Consider the following 20,729-nt stretch of genomic DNA (forward strand, 5'->3'; position numbering starts at 1 on the left):
GCCTGCATGCATGGGCTTAGCCTGACCCAAAAAAGCCCATGAAGACACCAAAATATCAATGAAAATGGAAAGGTTGGGTTTTGGATAAGGGATAAGGTTTTGATATACGTATAAACTTGAACACCCCAAGCTTTTTTCGTAAACTTAGTTGCCTTGTCAAGTGTTGATGAATGGAAGGATCAAGTGGGCCTGGATGCATGGGCTTAACCCGACCCAAAAGAGCCCATGAAGACACCAAAATATCAATGAAAAATAGAAAGGTTGGGTTTTGGATAAGGGATAAGGTTTTGATATACGTATCAGCCAATGAGATAAGAGGGGCTTCAATAGCCACAACCTTAAACTTGCATAGAAGCATGAAAGTACTTAGCCACTATGGTCCCTCATTTCAGCCACTATGTGTAGCAACTATTAGTGTTGTTTCACTTGTGGAACTAACAAATTAAGACCATGGCAGCTTCTTCTCCAATGGCGAGCCAACTCAAGTCCACCTTCACTAGGCCTCTGGTCACACCTAAGGGTCTCTCTGGCTCTTCTCCACTTCACCTCTTACCTTCTAAAAGACAATTTAGCTTCACTGTTAAGGCCATCCAATCTGAGAAGGTAAGCTACTAAGCTACTTCTTCCTATATGTGTGTCTTACACTTCTTTCTTACTTAATTCTAACCTATTATAGTTTATCTATCTAATCTAACCAATGTATTATGTATGAGAGCAAGTACGAATGACCCTTTTATTTTTTCTGCCTCATCTTTTCTTACATGCCTTAATTGATGAATTGCTTTTATTATAGAAGCAATGATGATATAGATTCGGATTGATGATGGCAGTATATTTTACTTTTAACATATGGTTTTGGAAAAATATTTCTGCAGTTAATCCAGATAAGTTATCTGCATTTATTCTCAAAACGACGTCGTTTTGGTATTGAAATCTTAAAAATTATAAATATAAAGACTATTATAATCCTGAAATAAATTAAAATTACAAAAACACCTTAATTTTCATCCAAAACGACGTCGTATTGGACTTACTGCAGATAACTTATTTGCAGTAAACTGCAGAAAAAGCGAACCCCCTATTTATATAGGGTTTTATAAGAGTTATATTGTAGGAAAAGTGATTGTGTAATGTTATAGAGATTCGTTTTGCGTGCCATAGTTTTTTTTTTTTTAAGTGTGAGTCCCACAAAATGTTGTGTGTGTAGAAAAATTTTTCTGGTCATGTTAAAGGACAAACTAAAACCCCATTTATATATATAGGATGTGTTTGGTACATAATTAAAGATAATACAAACATAACATGTTGGTTGTACTTTTAATTTTTTGTGCAATTACCTAACACAATTAAGTGTTTGATATGCACAATTACCTTACAGAGTCAAACAAAATTTACTATGCTTGTAACCTTGTTCGATTGCTGAGAATTTTTTATATTTTTTTCATGATGTGATAAAAATTTGTGAAAATGGGTGACAAAAATTCAAAATTTTGTTTTATCCCTTAAACTTTTTCTTTGTCCAGTATTTAAACTACTTCAAAAATATAATAAAGTGCTTTTTTTTCACAAATGATTGGTGTTTTGTGGTGATTGCAATTGCTGGGGCAGCCAACCTATCAAGTGATTCAGCCAATCAATGGTGACCCATTCATTGGAAGCCTTGAAACTCCAGTTACATCAAGCCCCTTGATAGCATGGTACCTGTCCAACCTGCCAGCATATAGAACTGCAGTGAGCCCATTATTGAGGGGGATTGAGGTGGGTTTGGCCCACGGGTTCCTGCTTGTGGGCCCATTTGTGAAGGCCGGGCCTCTGAGGAACACACCTTATGCTGGAGGTGCTGGCTCTCTGGCAGCTGGTGGGCTTGTGGTGATTCTCAGCATGTGCCTTACAATCTATGGGATTTCATCCTTCAATGAAGGGGCACCATCCACTGCACCATCCCTTACTTTGACGGGCCGCAAGAAGGAGCCTGATCAGCTTCAAACAGCTGAAGGTTGGGCCAAGTTCACTGGTGGGTTCTTCTTTGGAGGCATTTCTGGTGTTACTTGGGCTTACTTCCTTCTTTATGTGTTGGACCTTCCATACTACTTCAAGTGAACAACTTTCTTTCTTTCTTTCTATTACTCATTCTCAATGAATGCTTATGCTTATGTGTGCTATTGAGATTGATGTACATTTTGTGTTTTATGACTCTCACTTTGTTACAATGTTAAATCCTCTCTCATGTTTGGATCATCTTTTAATAGAATTAGTGAATTACAAATTAATATGTCCAAATTACATGGCATTCAACTTCTTCAAATAGCTTATCATGTTGACACTGAACAAATGAGAAAGTATATTATGTACTAGGAATAATTACAAACTGAGAGATACTTATCTTGGTTTAATTATACACATTTACATAGAAATTTAATCATGACTAACATTATTGTAAACGTTGCTCACCATAATATATGTATATATATATATATAACTTCAACATTCAAATCGTGCTTGCATGTTTCTAGTTTCTAATACATCATATATAAAATAAAAACTTCAATTAACTTGGAGAATGGTGCTGTCTAGATTGAGAAGATAAAGAGAGCAGCTCAGGAGGTATGAGATTTTCCAATCCTCTCATGGGGTCAGCAGAAGTTGCAATACCATCCAAACCAATGTGTGTCACATGCTGCACATTTGTTGGGCACCCTATTTCCATGTCAATTTCAAGTTCTTCTAACTCCTCTTCTTTTTCCACTACAAACAAACAAACAAAATTAAATCCACATGCAAAACAAAGGGACCATAAAATTAAATCATCATGTTAAGTACCACATGCATACTCACAAAACAATTGAGAGAAGTTCTTGAAACCCTTGAATAGCCTATTGAAGCTAGTGGATAGGTTAGGCTTTGGAACAATGTCAAGCAACCTCAACGAGTTCTTCATGCTTTCACCAGACAAATTCTCTGGATCATCAACGCCTTTAGATCCTTCTAAACTTATCATATAATAAAAGATTAGATGGAAATCAAGATATTTAAATATATCATAATTAAGTGTGTGTGTGTGTGTGTGTGTGTGTGTGTGTTTCAAAAGAAATTGGAAAGAAGATGATATAAAATGGGAAAATATTTTTATACCCCATTTTCTTTTTCACATATTTACTCGTTTGGGGAAAAAAGAAAGAGAGAAAGAAGTGTGTTTCTCAGTTTCTCTACCTAATTACAAAAAGTAATATAAGAATGATGTAATAGAAATAGTGTATAAATATCTTTGTTGATATAAAATTGAGATAGATAGAGAGATAGAGAGAGACTTCTTGGTATGCTGGTGTCTGATTTTGATCTTCTTGGCTGTGGAAGACCTACAGCAACACTGGCCTCAGAGATACAACCAGTAGAGAAAGGAAGAATGACAAGCCTTTCCATTCTTTGTCTCATTCTTTCTTAAGGGTGAATGAAGATCAATTGGTATTGGAGCTTGAGCAAGCAAAAATGCAACCTTGAGTTGAGATTTGACAAGTACAATATATAATAGCTATAGGCTATAGCCGAGTAGTTGTTGTAGTTATAATATAATAATGAGACACAACACAAGTGGCACTCACTTCCTTTCCCTTAAAATTCAATTTGTTGTGGAGCATGTTATTATTATTACGTATAGAAAGTCAAGCTACATATGGTTAATAAATCCGTTTGGTATATGAAAGGGACATAACCATAGGCATGATCAGGGTATGTATGTCTGGACTTGTTTAAACTAATTATAATGCAATGTATATAACACTGTCAATTCCATCCATCAATTCACTTTATGTGTATCTAACGAACATCACCTTGAAAAAGTAGGTTGAGTAGTGAGTGAATAAAGCAAAACCAAACTCCACAACCTTGAAATCAGATCACATCATAATTTTCCCCTTAGAGTGCTCCCCATATCTACTTTACTCTCATTTCCTTCACTTGCCTCTCTTCTACAATAAGTCATCATCAATTTCTTTTTGTTTTTTTTTTCCTCCCTTAATCTTTGTTTCAGTTAGTTTATATTACACTTTTTTTTTTTTTTTTGGGTAACATAAAAGCTCTTATCTATGTTCCTTTTTGTTTACTTGTTTTGGACTCGAACTAGAAGTAGTGCATCCCAAGCGAACTTCATATCCACCTCCTGGCGATGGAGACCAGATCTGATATTTCTTGTATACAAAGAAGCAATGCATCATTGATTGCAAGAATAGAAAATGTGTTTGTTGAAGGCTGGTTGAGTTGCCTGCCTTATAGTACATTACTTACTAAATGTGATGTGTGTTGATTAACGGAACCTTAGCAAGTTAATAAAGCTTAAATGAGTTCTTACTCTTTTTCCTTTTTTTATAAACTACATGTCCAACCAATCCACATTCATGATATTATCTATCACATATAATTTGCAAAGACCAAACTGTTCCTTTAATGTAAATTAAGCACTCAAAATAATGCAAATGTTGTTATCTTACTTAACCAAGCTCACTAAGATTATCATTATTGCAAAGCAGTAAAGAACTAATGACGCGTTCATAAAACTATGAGAATTAACTTAGCCTATACGAGGCTACAAGTATCAAGTAATTTTTAAACTCTTTCTTGCCCATAACGACCACGACAACTTAATTAATAATACAAGATCAAGTTGTCCTTTTCTAGTTGTGACCAACCAAGTGTGTAAATTGTAACGTTAAGAATTGCACGTAACATATATTTCATTGCCATCCAAAACACGAGGAAAAAAATATTGATGCATTTTCTTCTGTTCAAAATTATTAATTGTAAGGATACAACTACATCTTTCAATTGTTTCAATTCAATCATTCCGAATTGAATAACTGTTTACGTCTGTTATGCCTGATATTACAATTTTTAGGAGCAAGAGTCTTTCAGATTTTCCGTTGTTAAAACTAGGAAGTGTATTACTAATACATGGGAAATTGTTAAGCCATAGAGCACTAGAGCAATTCCAATCTGAAGTTCCATCAATCTTAACAAAAACTGCATTGTGAACCAAAGCCCAGATGGCAGAGAACTTGTGCTAGAGCTTCCTTTGTGTACACGACCTTGAGCACAAAGATTCAAAAGTTAGGCAAGTTTTGTTAAGAATATACAAACATAAGACAGGATAGGCAAATCCAAAGGTTTAAACTTTCAATCTAGTACGCAATGAGGGTTACTTAACTGGTTGGATCAAACAGTGTATAGACAATAAGGTCTTAAGTTTGGTTCCTGTTCGTAGACTTTCATTGATAGGTCATTTTTAAGTATCGCTGTAATTTCTGGCTTAGGCTCGTAGCATGCAACCTACCCTCCACCCAAAATTTGTTCAACCAAAAAAACTTATAATCAAATTCCTGTCAACCCAAAGTTGATTATCGAGCTGGACAAAGGTAGAAAATACAAGAGCATCATATTCATTTGAAGTAAAAGTACATCAAGATAACCTTTGGACATTGAAGCCATTCCAATACCAATGCTTTATCTTTTGTAAGTTTGTGATATACAAATCGGAGTCATTGAGGAAGTTCAAAAAAATTTCATCTCACAAAGATGACCAGAACCGTCAAAAGTTGCTTCAACATATTTTTACTTTTATTTTTTATATTTACAATTCTTTCATGTTCTAACAGTTTTTATGCTCTCGAGTATTGTGAATTAAATACTTTTACTCTGTACTTTTTTGAAACTTGTTATAAAATCCCCCCCGATTTTCCAATTACTTTTTCCCATTCTTCCATTCTTTCTAATTTTTCAATTTTCTCACCTATTTTTTTTTTTTCAACTTTAGGAGGACTAAACAAGCTAACTTGTTTTTAGCTCAACACTAAAGTCTGAATTATGAACTCCAATTTCTAGGCCCTTGTAAAAACAGGCCAACCCAGCCCAGTCCTAATTTGCCTTGGCCCAGGGTGAGCCATGCCATTTTGAGTGCTAAATACTCATTTTTTTATCACAATAAAAAATGATGTATTTATAAAGCATACCTTTAAAGGGGCGAACCGGAGGAGTGGTAAAATTGTTCTTTCATGACTAAAAGGTCGTGGGTTCGAATCCAGGAAACAGCCTCTTTGCAATTATGCAAGGGCAAGGCTGCGTACAAGGATTTCCTCCACCTCACGCTCGCTAGTAGGGTTTAACGGGGAGTGGTTTTTTTTTTTTTTATAAAGCATACCTTTCCAAGTTTTCAGCAGAACTTAGCTGATTGAGTTTCAGAATAGAACTTTCCAACTGATCTAATACTCTGCTTCCTCGACACTTTGTATAGCATACAGAAGGAAATGCATCATAGATGTTACCGAGATTGAAATGATTGGTCAATCTAGCATCTGAATCATCTGATAACATAATGGATATAAGAATTGGAACCTTAGATTTGAAAAAATGTAAAAAATATGAACCATAGATTTGAAAAAACCTGGAACTAATAACTTGAAGAATAGCTGCTATCATTTTTACTTCATTGCTACAAGGCTCAGCTGGACTGATAAGTTGAGATGTGCATGCCACACTTTGAAGTTATGATGATTGGCTTCTGAACATCATGACTATATTTTAGACTTGGTAATAATATGTTTAACCTTTTGTCACCAATAATCTCCACAAGAGCAACTACCATGCTTAAAATGATGGAACCTATGAATATCTCTCACAATTATTTCACGTTCTAGAAGTTGAGAAGCATACTTGATGAAGTTATGGCAATCCATACAAATGCGGAGGTTCTTCATTATTCGAATCGGTGTCCTATGGGCGGTGTTTATGATGCCAAAGACAACTGCTAGCTTTTCACTGTGATGACTAATAAGAACTTCCCCTTGTTCTTCTTCTACATCCTGCATGACCAGTTTCGCATCAAGGGAATATCCAATTTCCTTCAACCTTCCAATTAAAGTGTCCAAATATGAATATATTTCCTTGTCTTGTGGGTGACACCTATCTCCCATGACAAAAGTGTGGATTTGATCCTTTAGCTGAATCCAAGATTGACCAGGCTGCTTCTTGACACCTCTTTGATGCATTAAACTCCTTACCCTGGCAGCCTCGTTCCAGCTATGATTAGAAGCATACATATTTGATAGCAGAATATAGGCTCCTGGATCAGATGGTGCAACTTGAAGTAGCATTTCAGAAACCCACTTTCCCATCTCAATATTTTTATGAAGTCGACAAGACGATAAAAATGATTTCCATACAGAAGTCAAGGGAGAGATACCATTTTCCAAGATAAATTTCTTTGTCTCAATTAAGTGACCCGCTCGACCATAAAGATCAACCATAGAAGTGTAGTGTTCAACTCCGGGATTGATGCAATAAGCATCTTTCATCATCCTAAAATATCTTCTGCCTTCTTCAAGCAGCCCTACATGGCTGCATGCATTTAAAACCCCTAAAAAGGTAACCTCATTTGGTATAATACCCTGATTCAACATTCCTTCAAAAAGACCAATGGCATGCCTTCCTTGACCATGTAGCGCATAGCCAGATATCATTGAGCTCCACAAAACAACATTTGGTTCATTAATTTGTCTGAAAATCAGACAGGCCTCATCCAAGCTACCAGATTTAGAATACATATCAATTAAGGAGGAGCCAACATAAGCATTTATTCTATGCCCAATTTTCTGAATGTAGGCATGCATCTGCTTACCAAATTCCAAAATTCCAGCATTAGCACAAGCAGATATAACGGTTGCGACAGTTCGAATATCCACTACAACCAGTGTGCGAACCATTAACCTGAAAGATTTCAAACCATCTTCATACTTGCCATTCCAAACATAACCAGAAACCATTGAACTCCATGAAACTATTCCTGCTTTTGATTCTTTGCAAGTAACTCCAGTATTCCCTGTTCTCAGAATATCCAGAGGTACATCTTTGAGAATTGTAGATGCCTTATCCATTCTCCCACACTTGCAATACATTTCTATGAGTGAACTTCTTATAAAACCATCACCATTAAAACCAAGTTTTAAGACCTGCCCATGAAGCTGTCTCCCGAGCTCCATAAGTGATAAAGAGGAAGCCAAAATAAGAGCTATGGAGAACGTGACAGCAGAGAACAGAGTCCCACATTCCACCATACAATAGAGTTGTTGCAATGCACATCTATCACAACCACATTGCATCAGCCCGTCTATGATTGTATTCCAACTCACAACATCCTTGTAAGGCAAGTTCCGGAACATGTCAAGAGACTTATCTGCATCTCCAGCACGCAGATACGCGCCGATCATTATATTCCATGACACAATGTCTCCCTCATTCATCAACTCAAACAGCCTTTCTGCATATTCAAAAGCCTTGCATTTCAAGTAAAGATCAAGAATAGAGTTCTCCAGCACAACATCTCCATGAATCCCATTTCTCAGCATCCACGCATGGATACCCTTACCCAATTGAAGATTGTTTTCAGCTGAACAACACTTGAAGACACTAGACAAAGTATACTGATTTGGACAAGCACCCTTTGTCTGCATTTCTCTAAAAAGGCTAAAGACCACGTCTGAAGAGCCAGTTCTAGCATAACCCGAAATAAGAATGGTCCACGTCTGAGTGTTTTTGTGGAGAATTTCATCAAATAGCTTCTGGGCATGGTCCATGTTGCCGGATTTAACATACAGAGTCAAAAGATAGTTAGCCAAATTCAAAGTTTGAAGAGAACCATTCTTGAGGGAGTGGGCATGAAGAACATTCAATGGTGGTGGTGGTGGTGGCCCATTGGATACTATGGAGTGAAGGAGGGAACATGAATGGCGCCAAATGGAACACCCAACCTTCGTTTTGTGAAGCGAATTCATAAATACATTTAAGTTTCCACATAATATTAGGCTGGTTTATATGATGACTTCAGTTTGAGAATTCAAAACTCTGAAATATTTAGCAATCAGAATTTTATGCCGCAGCGACGTCGTATGCTTGTTGACGACTTCTATCACTCTGTTCTTTCAGCAAGCACCCTAGCATTTTGTCAAAATTTATTCTCGTATTTTGTCACAATTTGAACTTTTTTCTCTGATTATGTAGCATTAATTATTAAAACTATAATTGTTTACCTCACAAATAATTCAATTAAGAATAAATTTCAAGTATATACTTATGCGCATTATTTGTTCAATGTATTTTTTTAATGAATTTTGCTGATACATGCCCTACATGCATTAAAGAAAAAAAAGAATTATTAAATCAAAATAAAAGTATTTAATATTTAAAAAATGTATGAAATAATTTTTTAAGTTATTAATAGCTATATTATGAGATGACTTTAAGTATATATCACGAAAATTTGATTTATACGAACATGCGTGAGCATTCCTCATATAAATAATTTTATCCGTGTTTAAACTCGACTTGTTTAATGAAGTTGTCGATTTTATATGAGTAAATTTTAATTTGAGTAAAACTTCGGAAAAGATCAAACACAAAACACGGAAAATTGTATGAAATACTTTTCATAAAACTTATACACAGTTGAATATACAAGCTGATGAATTTTAAAATAATTTTCACCCTTTTTACAAAGAATAAAGTTGAATGTACAATTGCGTGAATTTCATGCTAGCGTTCTTTTTTTCTCTCTCTCTTTCTTTTAATCTAAATTGAAAGTATGCCGTCACTTATTCTACTTGACAATAGGTCAAGGCGTCAAGCTAGCATATGGATAACTTTTTACACTTGAAAATGTACCCAGAGATACCGTTAGCACTTTATTTCCTATATACTAGTGGGTTACCAATCATTGACAGCACCACAAATACAAGCAATACACCATTAGCCGAACCCGATAATCAAAATACAAAATACAAAATTTGGAGGGTGGCATAAAACTCAAGCTTAAAGTTTATCAACACACAAATGGGCAAATTGACAATGAGCCATGAAAAGGAGGATTATACTTTTGCCTTTCGAAAATAATGATAAATAACAAAGGGTGTCTACGTGCAAATAGGAAGAGAGGAAAACGCAAAATATTTTACAAAAAAGAATGGGATTCAAAATCTCATTTTTCAGTTAGTATCGAGCTTTCCTAGGGAGTAAGTACAACAAATTCTATAATAAGGACGGACAATCAAGTGAAAAAAGAAAGGTAGAAAGACCACGAGCCATTACGAATCAGATTGATTCGCGCTTATATTAATCATAGAGGAGGGTAGAAGTATGAAGACAAGGAAAAGCCGAGGAAGAGCAAGCCACCAACTGTGGCTACTGTGCGTTGGGAAATCCTAGATGCCAGCATGCTTCCTCCCACCACTGCCAGTGAAGTACAGATGGTGTGTCCTATAGTGGCCCCAACCGCTACTCCCAGTGCATTCTTGTGTGTCGCCAGCTGCAGAATGAAATTAGAGACCATGAAAAATCGAAGGTATATGACAAATACAGAAAAAAATGCTGCCGACAAAAATCAATCATTGAAGACATAATATCAATCATGAAAGCAGAAAATACACAGATCTTGGGGGAGGGGGGAATCAAGTTTCTTACTGCAATTGTCGCAATCTGGCTACGATCACCCCACTCAGCAAGAAATGTTAAAATAAAAGACTGCATAAAAAGAAGATATTATTACAGATGTGGTTATTATCTTTCAGTCATATACAATGCAAAAGTTGTACTTGCCTCCAAAAATATTGGCGTACAAAATCTTGAAAAGAAGCGCCGATATGAAGTTTTCCCTTGTCCACCTTCAAGTTTTTCTTCAACCTAGTTAACAAGAGCAAATTCTTAGCAACAAATTTGACCCCATTGGTTTTTATTTATTTATTCAACTGAACTACATCAACAATGGACCCATGCAAGCTGCAGCATATTTACAGGTAAGAGCTCCCCTCCACATGGCAAAGTGACCAGGTGGAATAATGGGGGAGGGGAACTACAAAAAAAAAAAAAAAAAAAAAAGCAGCAGCATAGAAACTTGCAGCTATGTCAAGGTTCTAGCTCTTAGCATATTTTAACATTCATAGAGGTCATCATCACTCATCAGTATATTCAATTTCAAACTACGATAAAATAATACAGTAATTACAATGATTATTTCTAATGAATAAAGTGTGCCATCCAGAATACAGGCACTTTAAGCAATACATCTGCATCCTTGTATAAGTACAAAGCTACAGATGCACATAATTGAATTGTGATAAGTATTATGCTATAAAGAGTCAATAGAAACATACTTCTTCCATTTCTTTCTTCTGTGAAGTTTTGGAATCTGATCTCCAAGCAATGTACAGCAATCGTAATCCAAAGAAAGCATAAAGAACTGTATATGACAAAAAAGGGATAGGCTTAGCTTCATCTTACACCAAAATTGAGCTTAACGAAAGTAAAAGTGTAAAACCCATCCATGAACACAAGTAAATAAATGGAAATTTGGTGACAAGCAAAACACTGAGGCATAAATGCCAATCCAAAAACAAATTGCTCATAATTGGTTGAGTAGCACATAATTCTGACTATAAAACCACAAACAAATTTTAATGTGCATGCTAATAACATTTATAGCTTCTGGCTTTGTATTGCTAACAAGAATTCTCATGAACTTTATCCAAGCAAAGACACAACCATACTAGGTGACTTAACCCAAATAGACAGCAAATGAAGCTAAACCAATAATAATTCTTTATAGTTGACACAATCAAGAATCAGATCGAACACCAAAGGCTAGGCACAAATGGAATGAAACAGACACAATCAACTAATATGGAAACATGGAAGAGTAAATGGAATTAAACAGCATCTGCCAAGCGCACATTGTCACATCCATAAAACATCTGAACAATACTGATTATAGTAGCTTCTATAACAGGTGCAGGGTGTGGACTCAGATCATTTCAACTCAAAACAAAAAAATAACTATTTTTTACACCCTCCTTTTACTGTGAATTTCACAAATTATAATATCAAATCTGCAAAGTGATAAGTATCAAAGCCAGAAAATTTACCTGTAGCAGCACTATTTGTATGCTTCCTTGAAATCAAATTTGGCACAATCCTGCCTAGTCCCGTAGAAAGTACCTAATTGAAACGCACATTAACTTTAATCCTGATAACATTGATAATAAGAGTTTTAGCACAAAGAAGTTGTGCTCTATAGTTGCTGAAACCAGTCTAGCACAACACCATGCAAAAAACATTCCACAATGAAAACAACAAAGCAGGAACGTTAAGGCTAAAGCACAAATAATGTTGCACTTACTGTCATTACAACCAAGGCAGCGAGTGCACCGGACAAGACAGTTGACTTAGGGTGACGCATAGCCATAAGAGCTGCTATTATAAATGTTTCATCCCCAATCTAGCATAAAAAAATTTCCAGTTAAAAGGCATAACAAAAAATAGAAGAGAGGTAACATAATAAAGCAACAAAAGCATTCTTAACAACTCGATTGCTCCTACTATTTACAGTATAGTTAGTTTGGTTAGTATTAGTTGGATTAGTTTGCAAGGGTTAACAGTTAGTTACTAATTGGTTGCTTTCTGTAGTCTATATAAGCCACACATTAGCTTTGTATCAAGCACGTTTGCTCATTCAATCAATTTCAGTTTCCTCTCTCATTACTTGGATCAAGTGAAAATGCTTGACAACACACTAGCTATAAATAGATAGTTAAAATTTAGCGATGAATGTGAGCGCAGGGAAGTGTTGTGAAACTAACCTCACTGACCATGATCATTGATAGACTAGCAAAAAGAGCATCAAAGAGTCCAAGACCAGGGGAGTCCAAGCCAAGAGAAAGGAACGAATCATTTTCTAAATCATTCAATGCAATCTGTTCACAGAAAGTGACTCACAAACATTCATTTCCAGTTTCTACGAGATCTTCCTTCGCATTTGATTCAGTTTTCTCAACAATCCAATCGAATCCAACCGAATAAAACAAAACGAAAAAGAATTATAACAGAAAGAAAGAGTAGCGAACGATGCTCACTTTCCCGCGGCGACCGAGATCCACAGATCCATCGGAATCTTCCTTCAAGTTCTGAACCAGAGAATCCTAAACATATAAATCAAACAATTTATGGCCGCGATTCATGCATGTAAACAAAGAGAGCGAAGGAGAGGGAACTAACCTGAGCAAAGGTCGACGACAAGTTGAAGAACAAGGAGAGGAGAAGGAATATGCGAAAAGCGAAAACGGTTCTTCGATTGTTGAAGCGCAGAGCCATTGTGAATCAGCGGCAGTTACAATTGCGAGGGAAGAAGAAGTAATGGAGAGAAAATGAAAAAAAAAAAAAACAAATTTCTCGGGAAAGTGGAAGAAAATAAAGATCTCAGTTAGGGAGATCTGGACACGCTTTGATTGGGATCTGAATTATGATTGCGTATGATGAAGAGATCTTCCTGTGATGCAAGATCTCGATACGCTGCTTTCACTCCGTTACGCATTTTATCTCTTTTGATTCTGGCATTGCGAGTTTTTGCAGCTAACGATACAAGAGCCTCATATCGCGCTATCTCTGTCTCAGGTTCTGATGAACCCCACCTTCAAACAATGCACCTAAAAATTCAATGCGCGTCCATGCTTATAGGTCAGGCTGGTTTTTAATTATTATATTTTAACAACCCTTGGGATCAAATATATACTCTCAACGCTCATATCTTTTCTGCACTAACTGAAGCTAGCACTAACTGAAGCTACCATCGTTTGGTCAGTCTTTGAAATTTTGATAAAGTAAATAATTAAAGGGTTTGGTGTTTTTCAACGTTATACCGAATAAAATTATCTCCTACATATAAAATTATCTGCAATAAGTTTAATACAACTTTGTTTTGGGAAGAAAATTATGATATTTTTGTAATTTTGATTTATTTCTGAGTTATTATAGTTTTTATATTTTTAATTTTTCAATCAGTCATTTTGAAAGTAAATATAGATAATTTATCTGCAGTAATTACAGAAATATATTTTCTATATAAAAATATGTAAGATCGTGTAAAGAGAAAAAAAAAATAAAGACCTGTATACTTTTATATATATATATATATATATATATAATATAATTTTATCTTTTATACAATAAGAAAAAAAGATGAGATTGGTTATATTAGTTTTTAAAAGAAAAAATTGCCTCCTAAGTTTTCTAAAATATCATCTGTCGGTCAGATTAAATCAGAGATTGGTTATATTAGTTTTTAAAAGAAAAAATTGCCTCCTAAGTTTTTTAAAATATCATCTGTCGGTCAGATTAAATCACAATTAGAAAGAGATTGATTGATGATGGGTGGTGGGTGGTGGTAAAACAATCCTCATCAATTGTAGGCTTAGACATGATTCGACTAAAATTGATTATTTTTTTCTTTTTCTGAACCGAATTGTTTAGGTTTAAATTAAGGGTTTTATTAATCTCATGTGAAAGAAGATAAATTATTTCATATTATAGAGATAAACTTGTAAGTTTCATCACCTGAAAAAATAAAAAAAAGATAACACAATTATCAAATGGTATGTAAGAGGAAAAACTATTATCATACGAGAAAAAACTTATCTCATGTAGCGTATGAGAATAGTTTTTCTCTTAAACTAATTGAATTTAAAAATTGAACTGTTTTATTTTAGAGAAATCATTCTCTCATTTTATTTATCTCATGCTTTTCTTACGTCAAAAATTGTATCACCATTTTTTAATGGATAATGGGTTCCACTATATTTTGTATCTATAATAAAAAATACTTATTTCCAATAATATAAGAAAATAGAACTCCTTTATTTAATCTGAATTAATTTTCGAAATTGATTCATATTTCAAAATCGGTTTATCGTTTATAATCGATTTTGAACATAATGACATATGTAAACCCAAGTTAGACCGAAAAATTGAAGAAAATTTTTTTTATTGTAATTTAAATAAAAAATATGAATTTATTACTGTTTTCAAAATATTTATGTGTGTATTGCAGTGTGTCACGCCCAAATGAGGCGTCCTGGTGGGTCATGACCAAACCAGGCGTGATCCACTCAATCTATGAATATCTCAAATATTTTCACTTTTACCATTTTACTCTCTCTAACTTCACTCTAACTTCTCCCTAATAGGTTATTGCTCTCCCTTCCGTGGAAAATTGGTAAGCGAAACTCTGTCCGAAAAGTAAGTTTTTAATACCTGCTTTCTAAAAGTTTAAATTACAATAATAGATTAGGAAAATGTTAGTGATTTACCAATTTATTAGTAACTTAGAAAACTGTTAGTGACCTAGAAATATCAAGTGACGTAAAATTTTTATAGTGATTTAGGAATTTTGTAGTGACTTATGAGCCATCTCAGCAGCCAGGTGGGCCTAGCCAGTCGGAGTCCCAACATTCGTATATGGAGTCACAAGAGCCGGTGTTTCATTCGATGGCAATGGCAGGGGGACGTGTCGTATACGCAAGGGGAGTGTCTTAGTCCGGACATGTCGCAATGGACGTAGGAGCATGTTCACGCACTATGCTCGGAGTTGGGCCTAGACTCAGATAGCCTTGACAGTAAGGAGACAAGTGACACTCCACCTAAGACCCATGCTTCGACATCACCCCACATGCAATTCATAATTGTTGAGTTGTGCTTAATATGTGTTGGCCTTTTTTCACCTTCAAAAAATACTCCTCGTTGGCCTCTCACCTTTCTACCATTGTAATATAACACAATACGAACAGAATCAGAATGTGAATTCATTTTTAAATGGAATAACAACAAAAAAAAGGCTATGAATAAACTAATAATTGTGTATGTAAAAGTAAGAATTGATGGTGGAGAAGAGTTGTGAAGAGTGTGTAGATGATAAGAATTTAAATAAATATATGTGCATCATTCATGCCCCAAGCGGGCATCAATATTGCATGTATCATGCTCAAATTGGGTATCACTGATCACGCTCCATTTAGACGTAACCCACATGGAAGTGATGCCTCCATAGGGCGTGATCTGTGACGCCCAGTGAGAATATGACACACTGCAATACATATGTAGATATTTTGAAAATAACAATAAATTTATATTTTTTTATTTAAATTACAATAAATTAAATTTTTTTCCCTAAAAAATGTGTAAAAGCCAGAAACAAATGTATTGAAGTAGCCAAGTAGGAGTGCAAAAACCAGATTTAGGTCCTAGCAAGCTATGCACAAACTAGATTTAGATCGATATTAGACTTGCAACAGACCTTCACACCTATAACAGACCTATGCACATGCTAAACTTGAAGATCATGATTAGACCTAGAGGTGTGAAAAAAAACTGATTCACTTGCCCTGTCCTTGATCTGACCTTGACCTGACTCATAAATACTTATTTTTTTGAACTGGTTTAAATACTGACTCACTTTTATTTGGGTCAATTTTAAACTTGACTTGTTTTAATAATAACTCATTGACCCAAAACTTGACCCATACCCATTATGTGAAAAAAAAGAAAAAGAAAATCACAATTACATTAAAAGAAAAGTTTGAACGTAAAACAATTACGTCAAATTTTTTTACGAAAAATATTTCCATCAAAATTTTTTGCAAAACGTTTTGACGAAAAAGATTTTCATCAAAATTTGTGACTAAAAACATTTTTGTAAAAAAATTTGACAGAAAAATTTGTGTGTCAAATTTTTTTACCGAATCTAAATTTTGTCAAAATATTTCACAAAAAAACATATTCATCAAAAATTTCGACGAAACACATTTCCATAGATTTTTTGACAAAAAAAATTTCATCAAAATTCTTTATCGAATTCAAATTTCGGCGAAAGTTTTCGACGGAAACATTTTCGTTAATTTTTTTGACAAAAAAAAAAAATTTCGTTGAAATTTTTAGCGAAAAATATTTCCATCGAAAATTTTTGACTAAATATTTTCGTCGTTTTTTGATAAAAAATATTTCCTTCAAAATTTTCAACGGAACACATATCTGTCAAAAAATTTCGTAAAATTTTTTGACAAAAAATATTTCGATAAAAAATTTGGACGGAAAAAATATTCTGTCAAAAATTCTTTAGAGAATCTAAATTTCGTCGAAATTTTCGTCAGAACACATTCCCATCGAAATTTTGAACGAAAAATTTTTCGTCAAAATTTTTGATTGAATACTTTTTTCGTTTAAAACATTTGATGGAGGAAATCATTTTCGTCAAAACTTTTGACGGAAACTAAATTTCGATAGAAAATTTTTTTTTGTAAAAATTTTAATAAGAGAAATAATTTCGTCGCTTTTCGACAAAAAGTATTCCGACGAAAAATAATTTTGTGAGGAAATTTTTGTTGTTTGCAACGTAGAAATTTTGACGAAATTTTGTGACGAAACCAAGTCAAAAACGAGTCAGGTCAGATTTGACCTACTTCAGAAACCAAGTCAGACCCACTTCAGAAACTAAGTCAAGTCAGATCCGACCCGGTTCTGAACTAGTTCAAAAAAATCCAAACCAAGTCTGACCTGACTAGAATCAAATTAAAGCGGATCAGGTCAAAATACCTGACCTACAAAAACTAAGTTGGGTCGAGTCGACTCAAAACCTAACCCGACCTGACCTATGCACAACCCTAATTAGACCTGCACACTTAAACCAATCCTGAACTAGACATTAGCATTTAGACCAAATCCAAGCCAAACTTAACCGAACCGGCCAGTTCGGTTTGAATTTTTTTATCACTGCTCCATACTCCTTAGATACACACCACTCAATAATTTGTGCCTATTTTAGTGGTTTTTTTTTTTTTTTTTAGTTTCTCATCTCCATATAAACAAAAGTTATGTCAAATAAGTTTTTACAAAATTCTTATAATAAAATATATAATTTAAATAATAAAGAAAAAGTTAAAAATTCCTAAGAGGAAGTTTTTTTAAATTGTATCAATTTTTTTTTTAATTTGAGCTTTTAAACTAAAATTTTGTGTAATCATGAAACATTTTTTTGCTTTTTTTTTGTATATCAACCCTAATTACCTTTTTGAGGCGAGTTAGCTCTCGAATATCTCACAAGTTTCAATTTTTTGAGCCGGGTATGAAACTAATCTAAGTTGGGGCTTAATCACAATTAAAACTCCTCATGTATTTAATAAGAATCGAACTCAGATTTCCTGTTTTTTTAGCCTTAACTTAAAAGTAACTTTTAATTTAAAAGAAGAAGTGTCAAAGAGGCTTTAAGCTTCTCCTCGTGAGGAAAAGAAGAAGCTAAAATAAGAGATGTCAAATAGACACTTAAAGGTAATACTTAAGAATTGTTGCTCAATAATGATTCAGTTAGATCTCAAAATTTGATATTTTCAAATATAATGGGTTCAATTCAAAGTTATTCGGAAATCAAATTCTCCTATTAGGGGGCGTTTGGTTCAAGAGAAAAAAATTTTTACCAGAAAAATATAATTAATAGAAATATGGTGGGAAAATTATTTTTTTAGGAAAGTTTAAAAAAAGTTGTTTGGTACGTCAAAATATTATTGGGGAATTTGGGTTAAATTTTCTGAGTATATATTTGGTTGAAGGTAAAATATTGATAGAAAAATGAGTTAAAAATACTAAAATAACCCTTTATCATACTTTATAAAAATTGGTTAATAATATTAAAAAATTTCTAAGAGTGTCTTTTTTGTCTTTTCAATGAAATGTATCTTTACATTTACCCATCTAACTACAAAATACTATCTTAGAAATGGTCTTCTAAATAGTGCTCTCTATCTCATTTGCTTCCTATTTTTCAAAAGCTAGGGAAATATATTCGATGGGCAAAATTATACAACATCTTGAACCAAACATAGTGATCCCAAAAGACCACAATCAGATGCATAGAATTTTTTTTTTTAATAACTTGAACCAAACTCCCCGTTATAGGAGGTGAATAGAGTGGGGGCCACTTAAAAAAAAAAGAAAAAAAAGGGAGGAGAAGTTTTTGATGTCTGTGCAAAACAGGAGAATAATCTCCTGCAGTTGGAGAAACTATTCTGCCAAAGTTATTACAAGTAGTTGATTTCATCAAACAAGGAAAAATTATATGTTTATGGATTTTATTAAGGGTCATTTTTTTGTAGTTACTGCAAATAAGTTATCTGCAGTAAGTCTAATACGACGTCGTTTTGGGGCAAAAATCATGGTATTTTTGTAATTTTAATTCATTTCAGAATTATAATAGTATTTATATTTATTTTTTTTAAGATTTCAATATCAAAACGACGTCGTTTTGGGAATAAATGCAGATAACTTATCTGCATTAACTGTAGAAACATTTTTTCCTTTTATTAATGGGTTATATTTATCTTATTTTGTAGGAAAATTATTATTTTATATTGTAAAAATAAAATTATAAGTGAGACCTACATGTAAAAGGAGAAAAAAAAAAAAATGTGTGACTCACTTTCATTTTGTGTGTGTACCAAGTTTGTTTATCTTATGTAACATGAGTGAGGCTCATAGATACAAATACAATCATAACTAAGGCCCACTCACTTATAAAAAATAATCAATATATTACATTAAAATCGATAATGTATAGAAAAGTGAGTTACTCTCCCACAATATGAGATTAGTTTTTCCCTTTTGTTCAATTTTTTTTTTTTACATAGCTTTAATTGTTTTTATTTCCTTTTATTTTGTTATTTTGTGTATTAATAATATCGGCGTTTTTTCTTGCGTATCAACTACACGCAAAAGCAGCAGGCCAGGCCGTTTTCCATGAACTTCTTTTGTTTTTGTTTTTCCTTCCCAATGTTTCCCAATTTGATTATCCATTCGTCCTGTATTTTTTTTTTTCCTTTGTGCGCCAATGTCCAATCACCACATGATTATCAATATCAACCCTAATCAACCAATGCCCTATTTTCTTATTAAAAAAATTCAATATTAAAAAGGAAACAATTTCAACCATACCCACACCAATAAAATAAAATAAAATGATAATATAAAAACAAAAATGGGAGTAGAGGGGAATAGAGAAGAACATATATAAAACCTGGGTACGTAGTACATTGATTAAATCAAAATTTTATACTGATTGCACTAATAAAAAATTAGTTCATATTAATTAGTAGAATTAACATAAGATTTTATCTAGTAATATTTTTTTTTAAATTCAATACATATTTAATTATTAACCTTTATAAGTAAGTAATTATACCGGCCATGATTATCCATATCAACTCAAATAAACGGATAGTCAGATTTTATCTAATAATAAAATCTTTTTAAAAAATCAATAAATATTTTATTAGTAATTTTTATAATTAAGTGATTATCGCCTCACGGGTCATAAATTGATTTTTCTTAGTATAGGTCAAAGTATTTCTCGACTCATAGTTGAAGACTAATTCCCCCAAGACATAGAGAATATGCATGACAAGCATTTTGTACTTTGGCATTGTTTCTGAAAAAAGAAAAATTATTTTTTTATTTTTGTGACTTGGAATAATTTCAAAGAGAGTAAAAATGTATTTGATAACATGTTTTATTTTTATTCCGAGAATAAAAATTGCGTTTAATAACAGAACAAATAATTGAATAAAAAATCATTGTTATTAAACATAATTTTTTTTCCGGATCATCATTTTCCTTCTCATATGGTGTGGTGGTAGTGGTGACAACGATGATAGTGGTGATGATGATGGCATGGTGGTAGTGATAGTGGTGACGGTAGCGGTGATGGAGATAGTAGTGGTGGAGATGATGTTAGTGACACGGTGGTAGTGATAGTGGTGATGGTGACAATAGTAGCGGTGGCCGGTGATATGGTGGTGGTTGCGGTAGCGTGGTGATGATGACATAAT

The 20,729-nt window shown here is 33.7% G+C and overlaps 4 protein-coding genes across 4 annotated transcripts; 1 reads left to right on the plus strand and 3 right to left on the minus strand.

The window, feature by feature from the left end:
• Positions 1-366: 366 nt before the first annotated feature.
• On the plus strand, positions 367-2,272 carry LOC133301727 (photosystem I reaction center subunit XI, chloroplastic). The gene is made up of 2 exons (XM_061501407.1): positions 367-603; positions 1,609-2,272. The coding sequence occupies exons 1-2, from the start codon at positions 451-453 to the stop codon at positions 2,098-2,100; spliced, it is 645 nt and encodes a 214-aa protein (XP_061357391.1). The 5' UTR covers positions 367-450; the 3' UTR covers positions 2,101-2,272.
• Positions 2,273-2,393: 121 nt separating this feature from the next.
• LOC133301728 (CRIB domain-containing protein RIC4) lies at positions 2,394-4,105 on the minus strand. The gene is made up of 3 exons (XM_061501408.1): positions 3,309-4,105; positions 2,836-2,985; positions 2,394-2,745 (listed from the first exon to the last, which is right to left on the minus strand). The coding sequence occupies exons 1-3, from the start codon at positions 3,430-3,432 to the stop codon at positions 2,549-2,551; spliced, it is 471 nt and encodes a 156-aa protein (XP_061357392.1). The 5' UTR covers positions 3,433-4,105; the 3' UTR covers positions 2,394-2,548.
• Positions 4,106-6,599: 2,494 nt separating this feature from the next.
• Positions 6,600-8,816, minus strand: LOC133301720 (pentatricopeptide repeat-containing protein At5g04780, mitochondrial-like). Its single transcript, XM_061501398.1, has one exon. The coding sequence runs from the start codon at positions 8,814-8,816 to the stop codon at positions 6,600-6,602; it is 2,217 nt and encodes a 738-aa protein (XP_061357382.1).
• Positions 8,817-9,921: 1,105 nt separating this feature from the next.
• On the minus strand, positions 9,922-13,486 carry LOC133301743 (GDT1-like protein 4). Its single transcript, XM_061501438.1, has 9 exons — positions 13,084-13,486; positions 12,942-13,007; positions 12,669-12,782; positions 12,209-12,307; positions 11,955-12,027; positions 11,187-11,272; positions 10,633-10,716; positions 10,498-10,557; positions 9,922-10,342 (listed from the first exon to the last, which is right to left on the minus strand). The coding sequence occupies exons 1-9, from the start codon at positions 13,177-13,179 to the stop codon at positions 10,154-10,156; spliced, it is 867 nt and encodes a 288-aa protein (XP_061357422.1). The 5' UTR covers positions 13,180-13,486; the 3' UTR covers positions 9,922-10,153.
• Between the last annotated feature and the right edge of the window lie 7,243 nt (positions 13,487-20,729).

The sequence above is a fragment of the Gastrolobium bilobum genome, unplaced genomic scaffold (assembly GCF_033153095.1).
Source record: "Gastrolobium bilobum isolate Gb01-03AN ecotype WA unplaced genomic scaffold, APGP_CSIRO_Gbil_v1 utg17158, whole genome shotgun sequence".
In the NCBI taxonomy this organism is placed as follows: Eukaryota; Viridiplantae; Streptophyta; class Magnoliopsida; order Fabales; family Fabaceae; genus Gastrolobium; species Gastrolobium bilobum.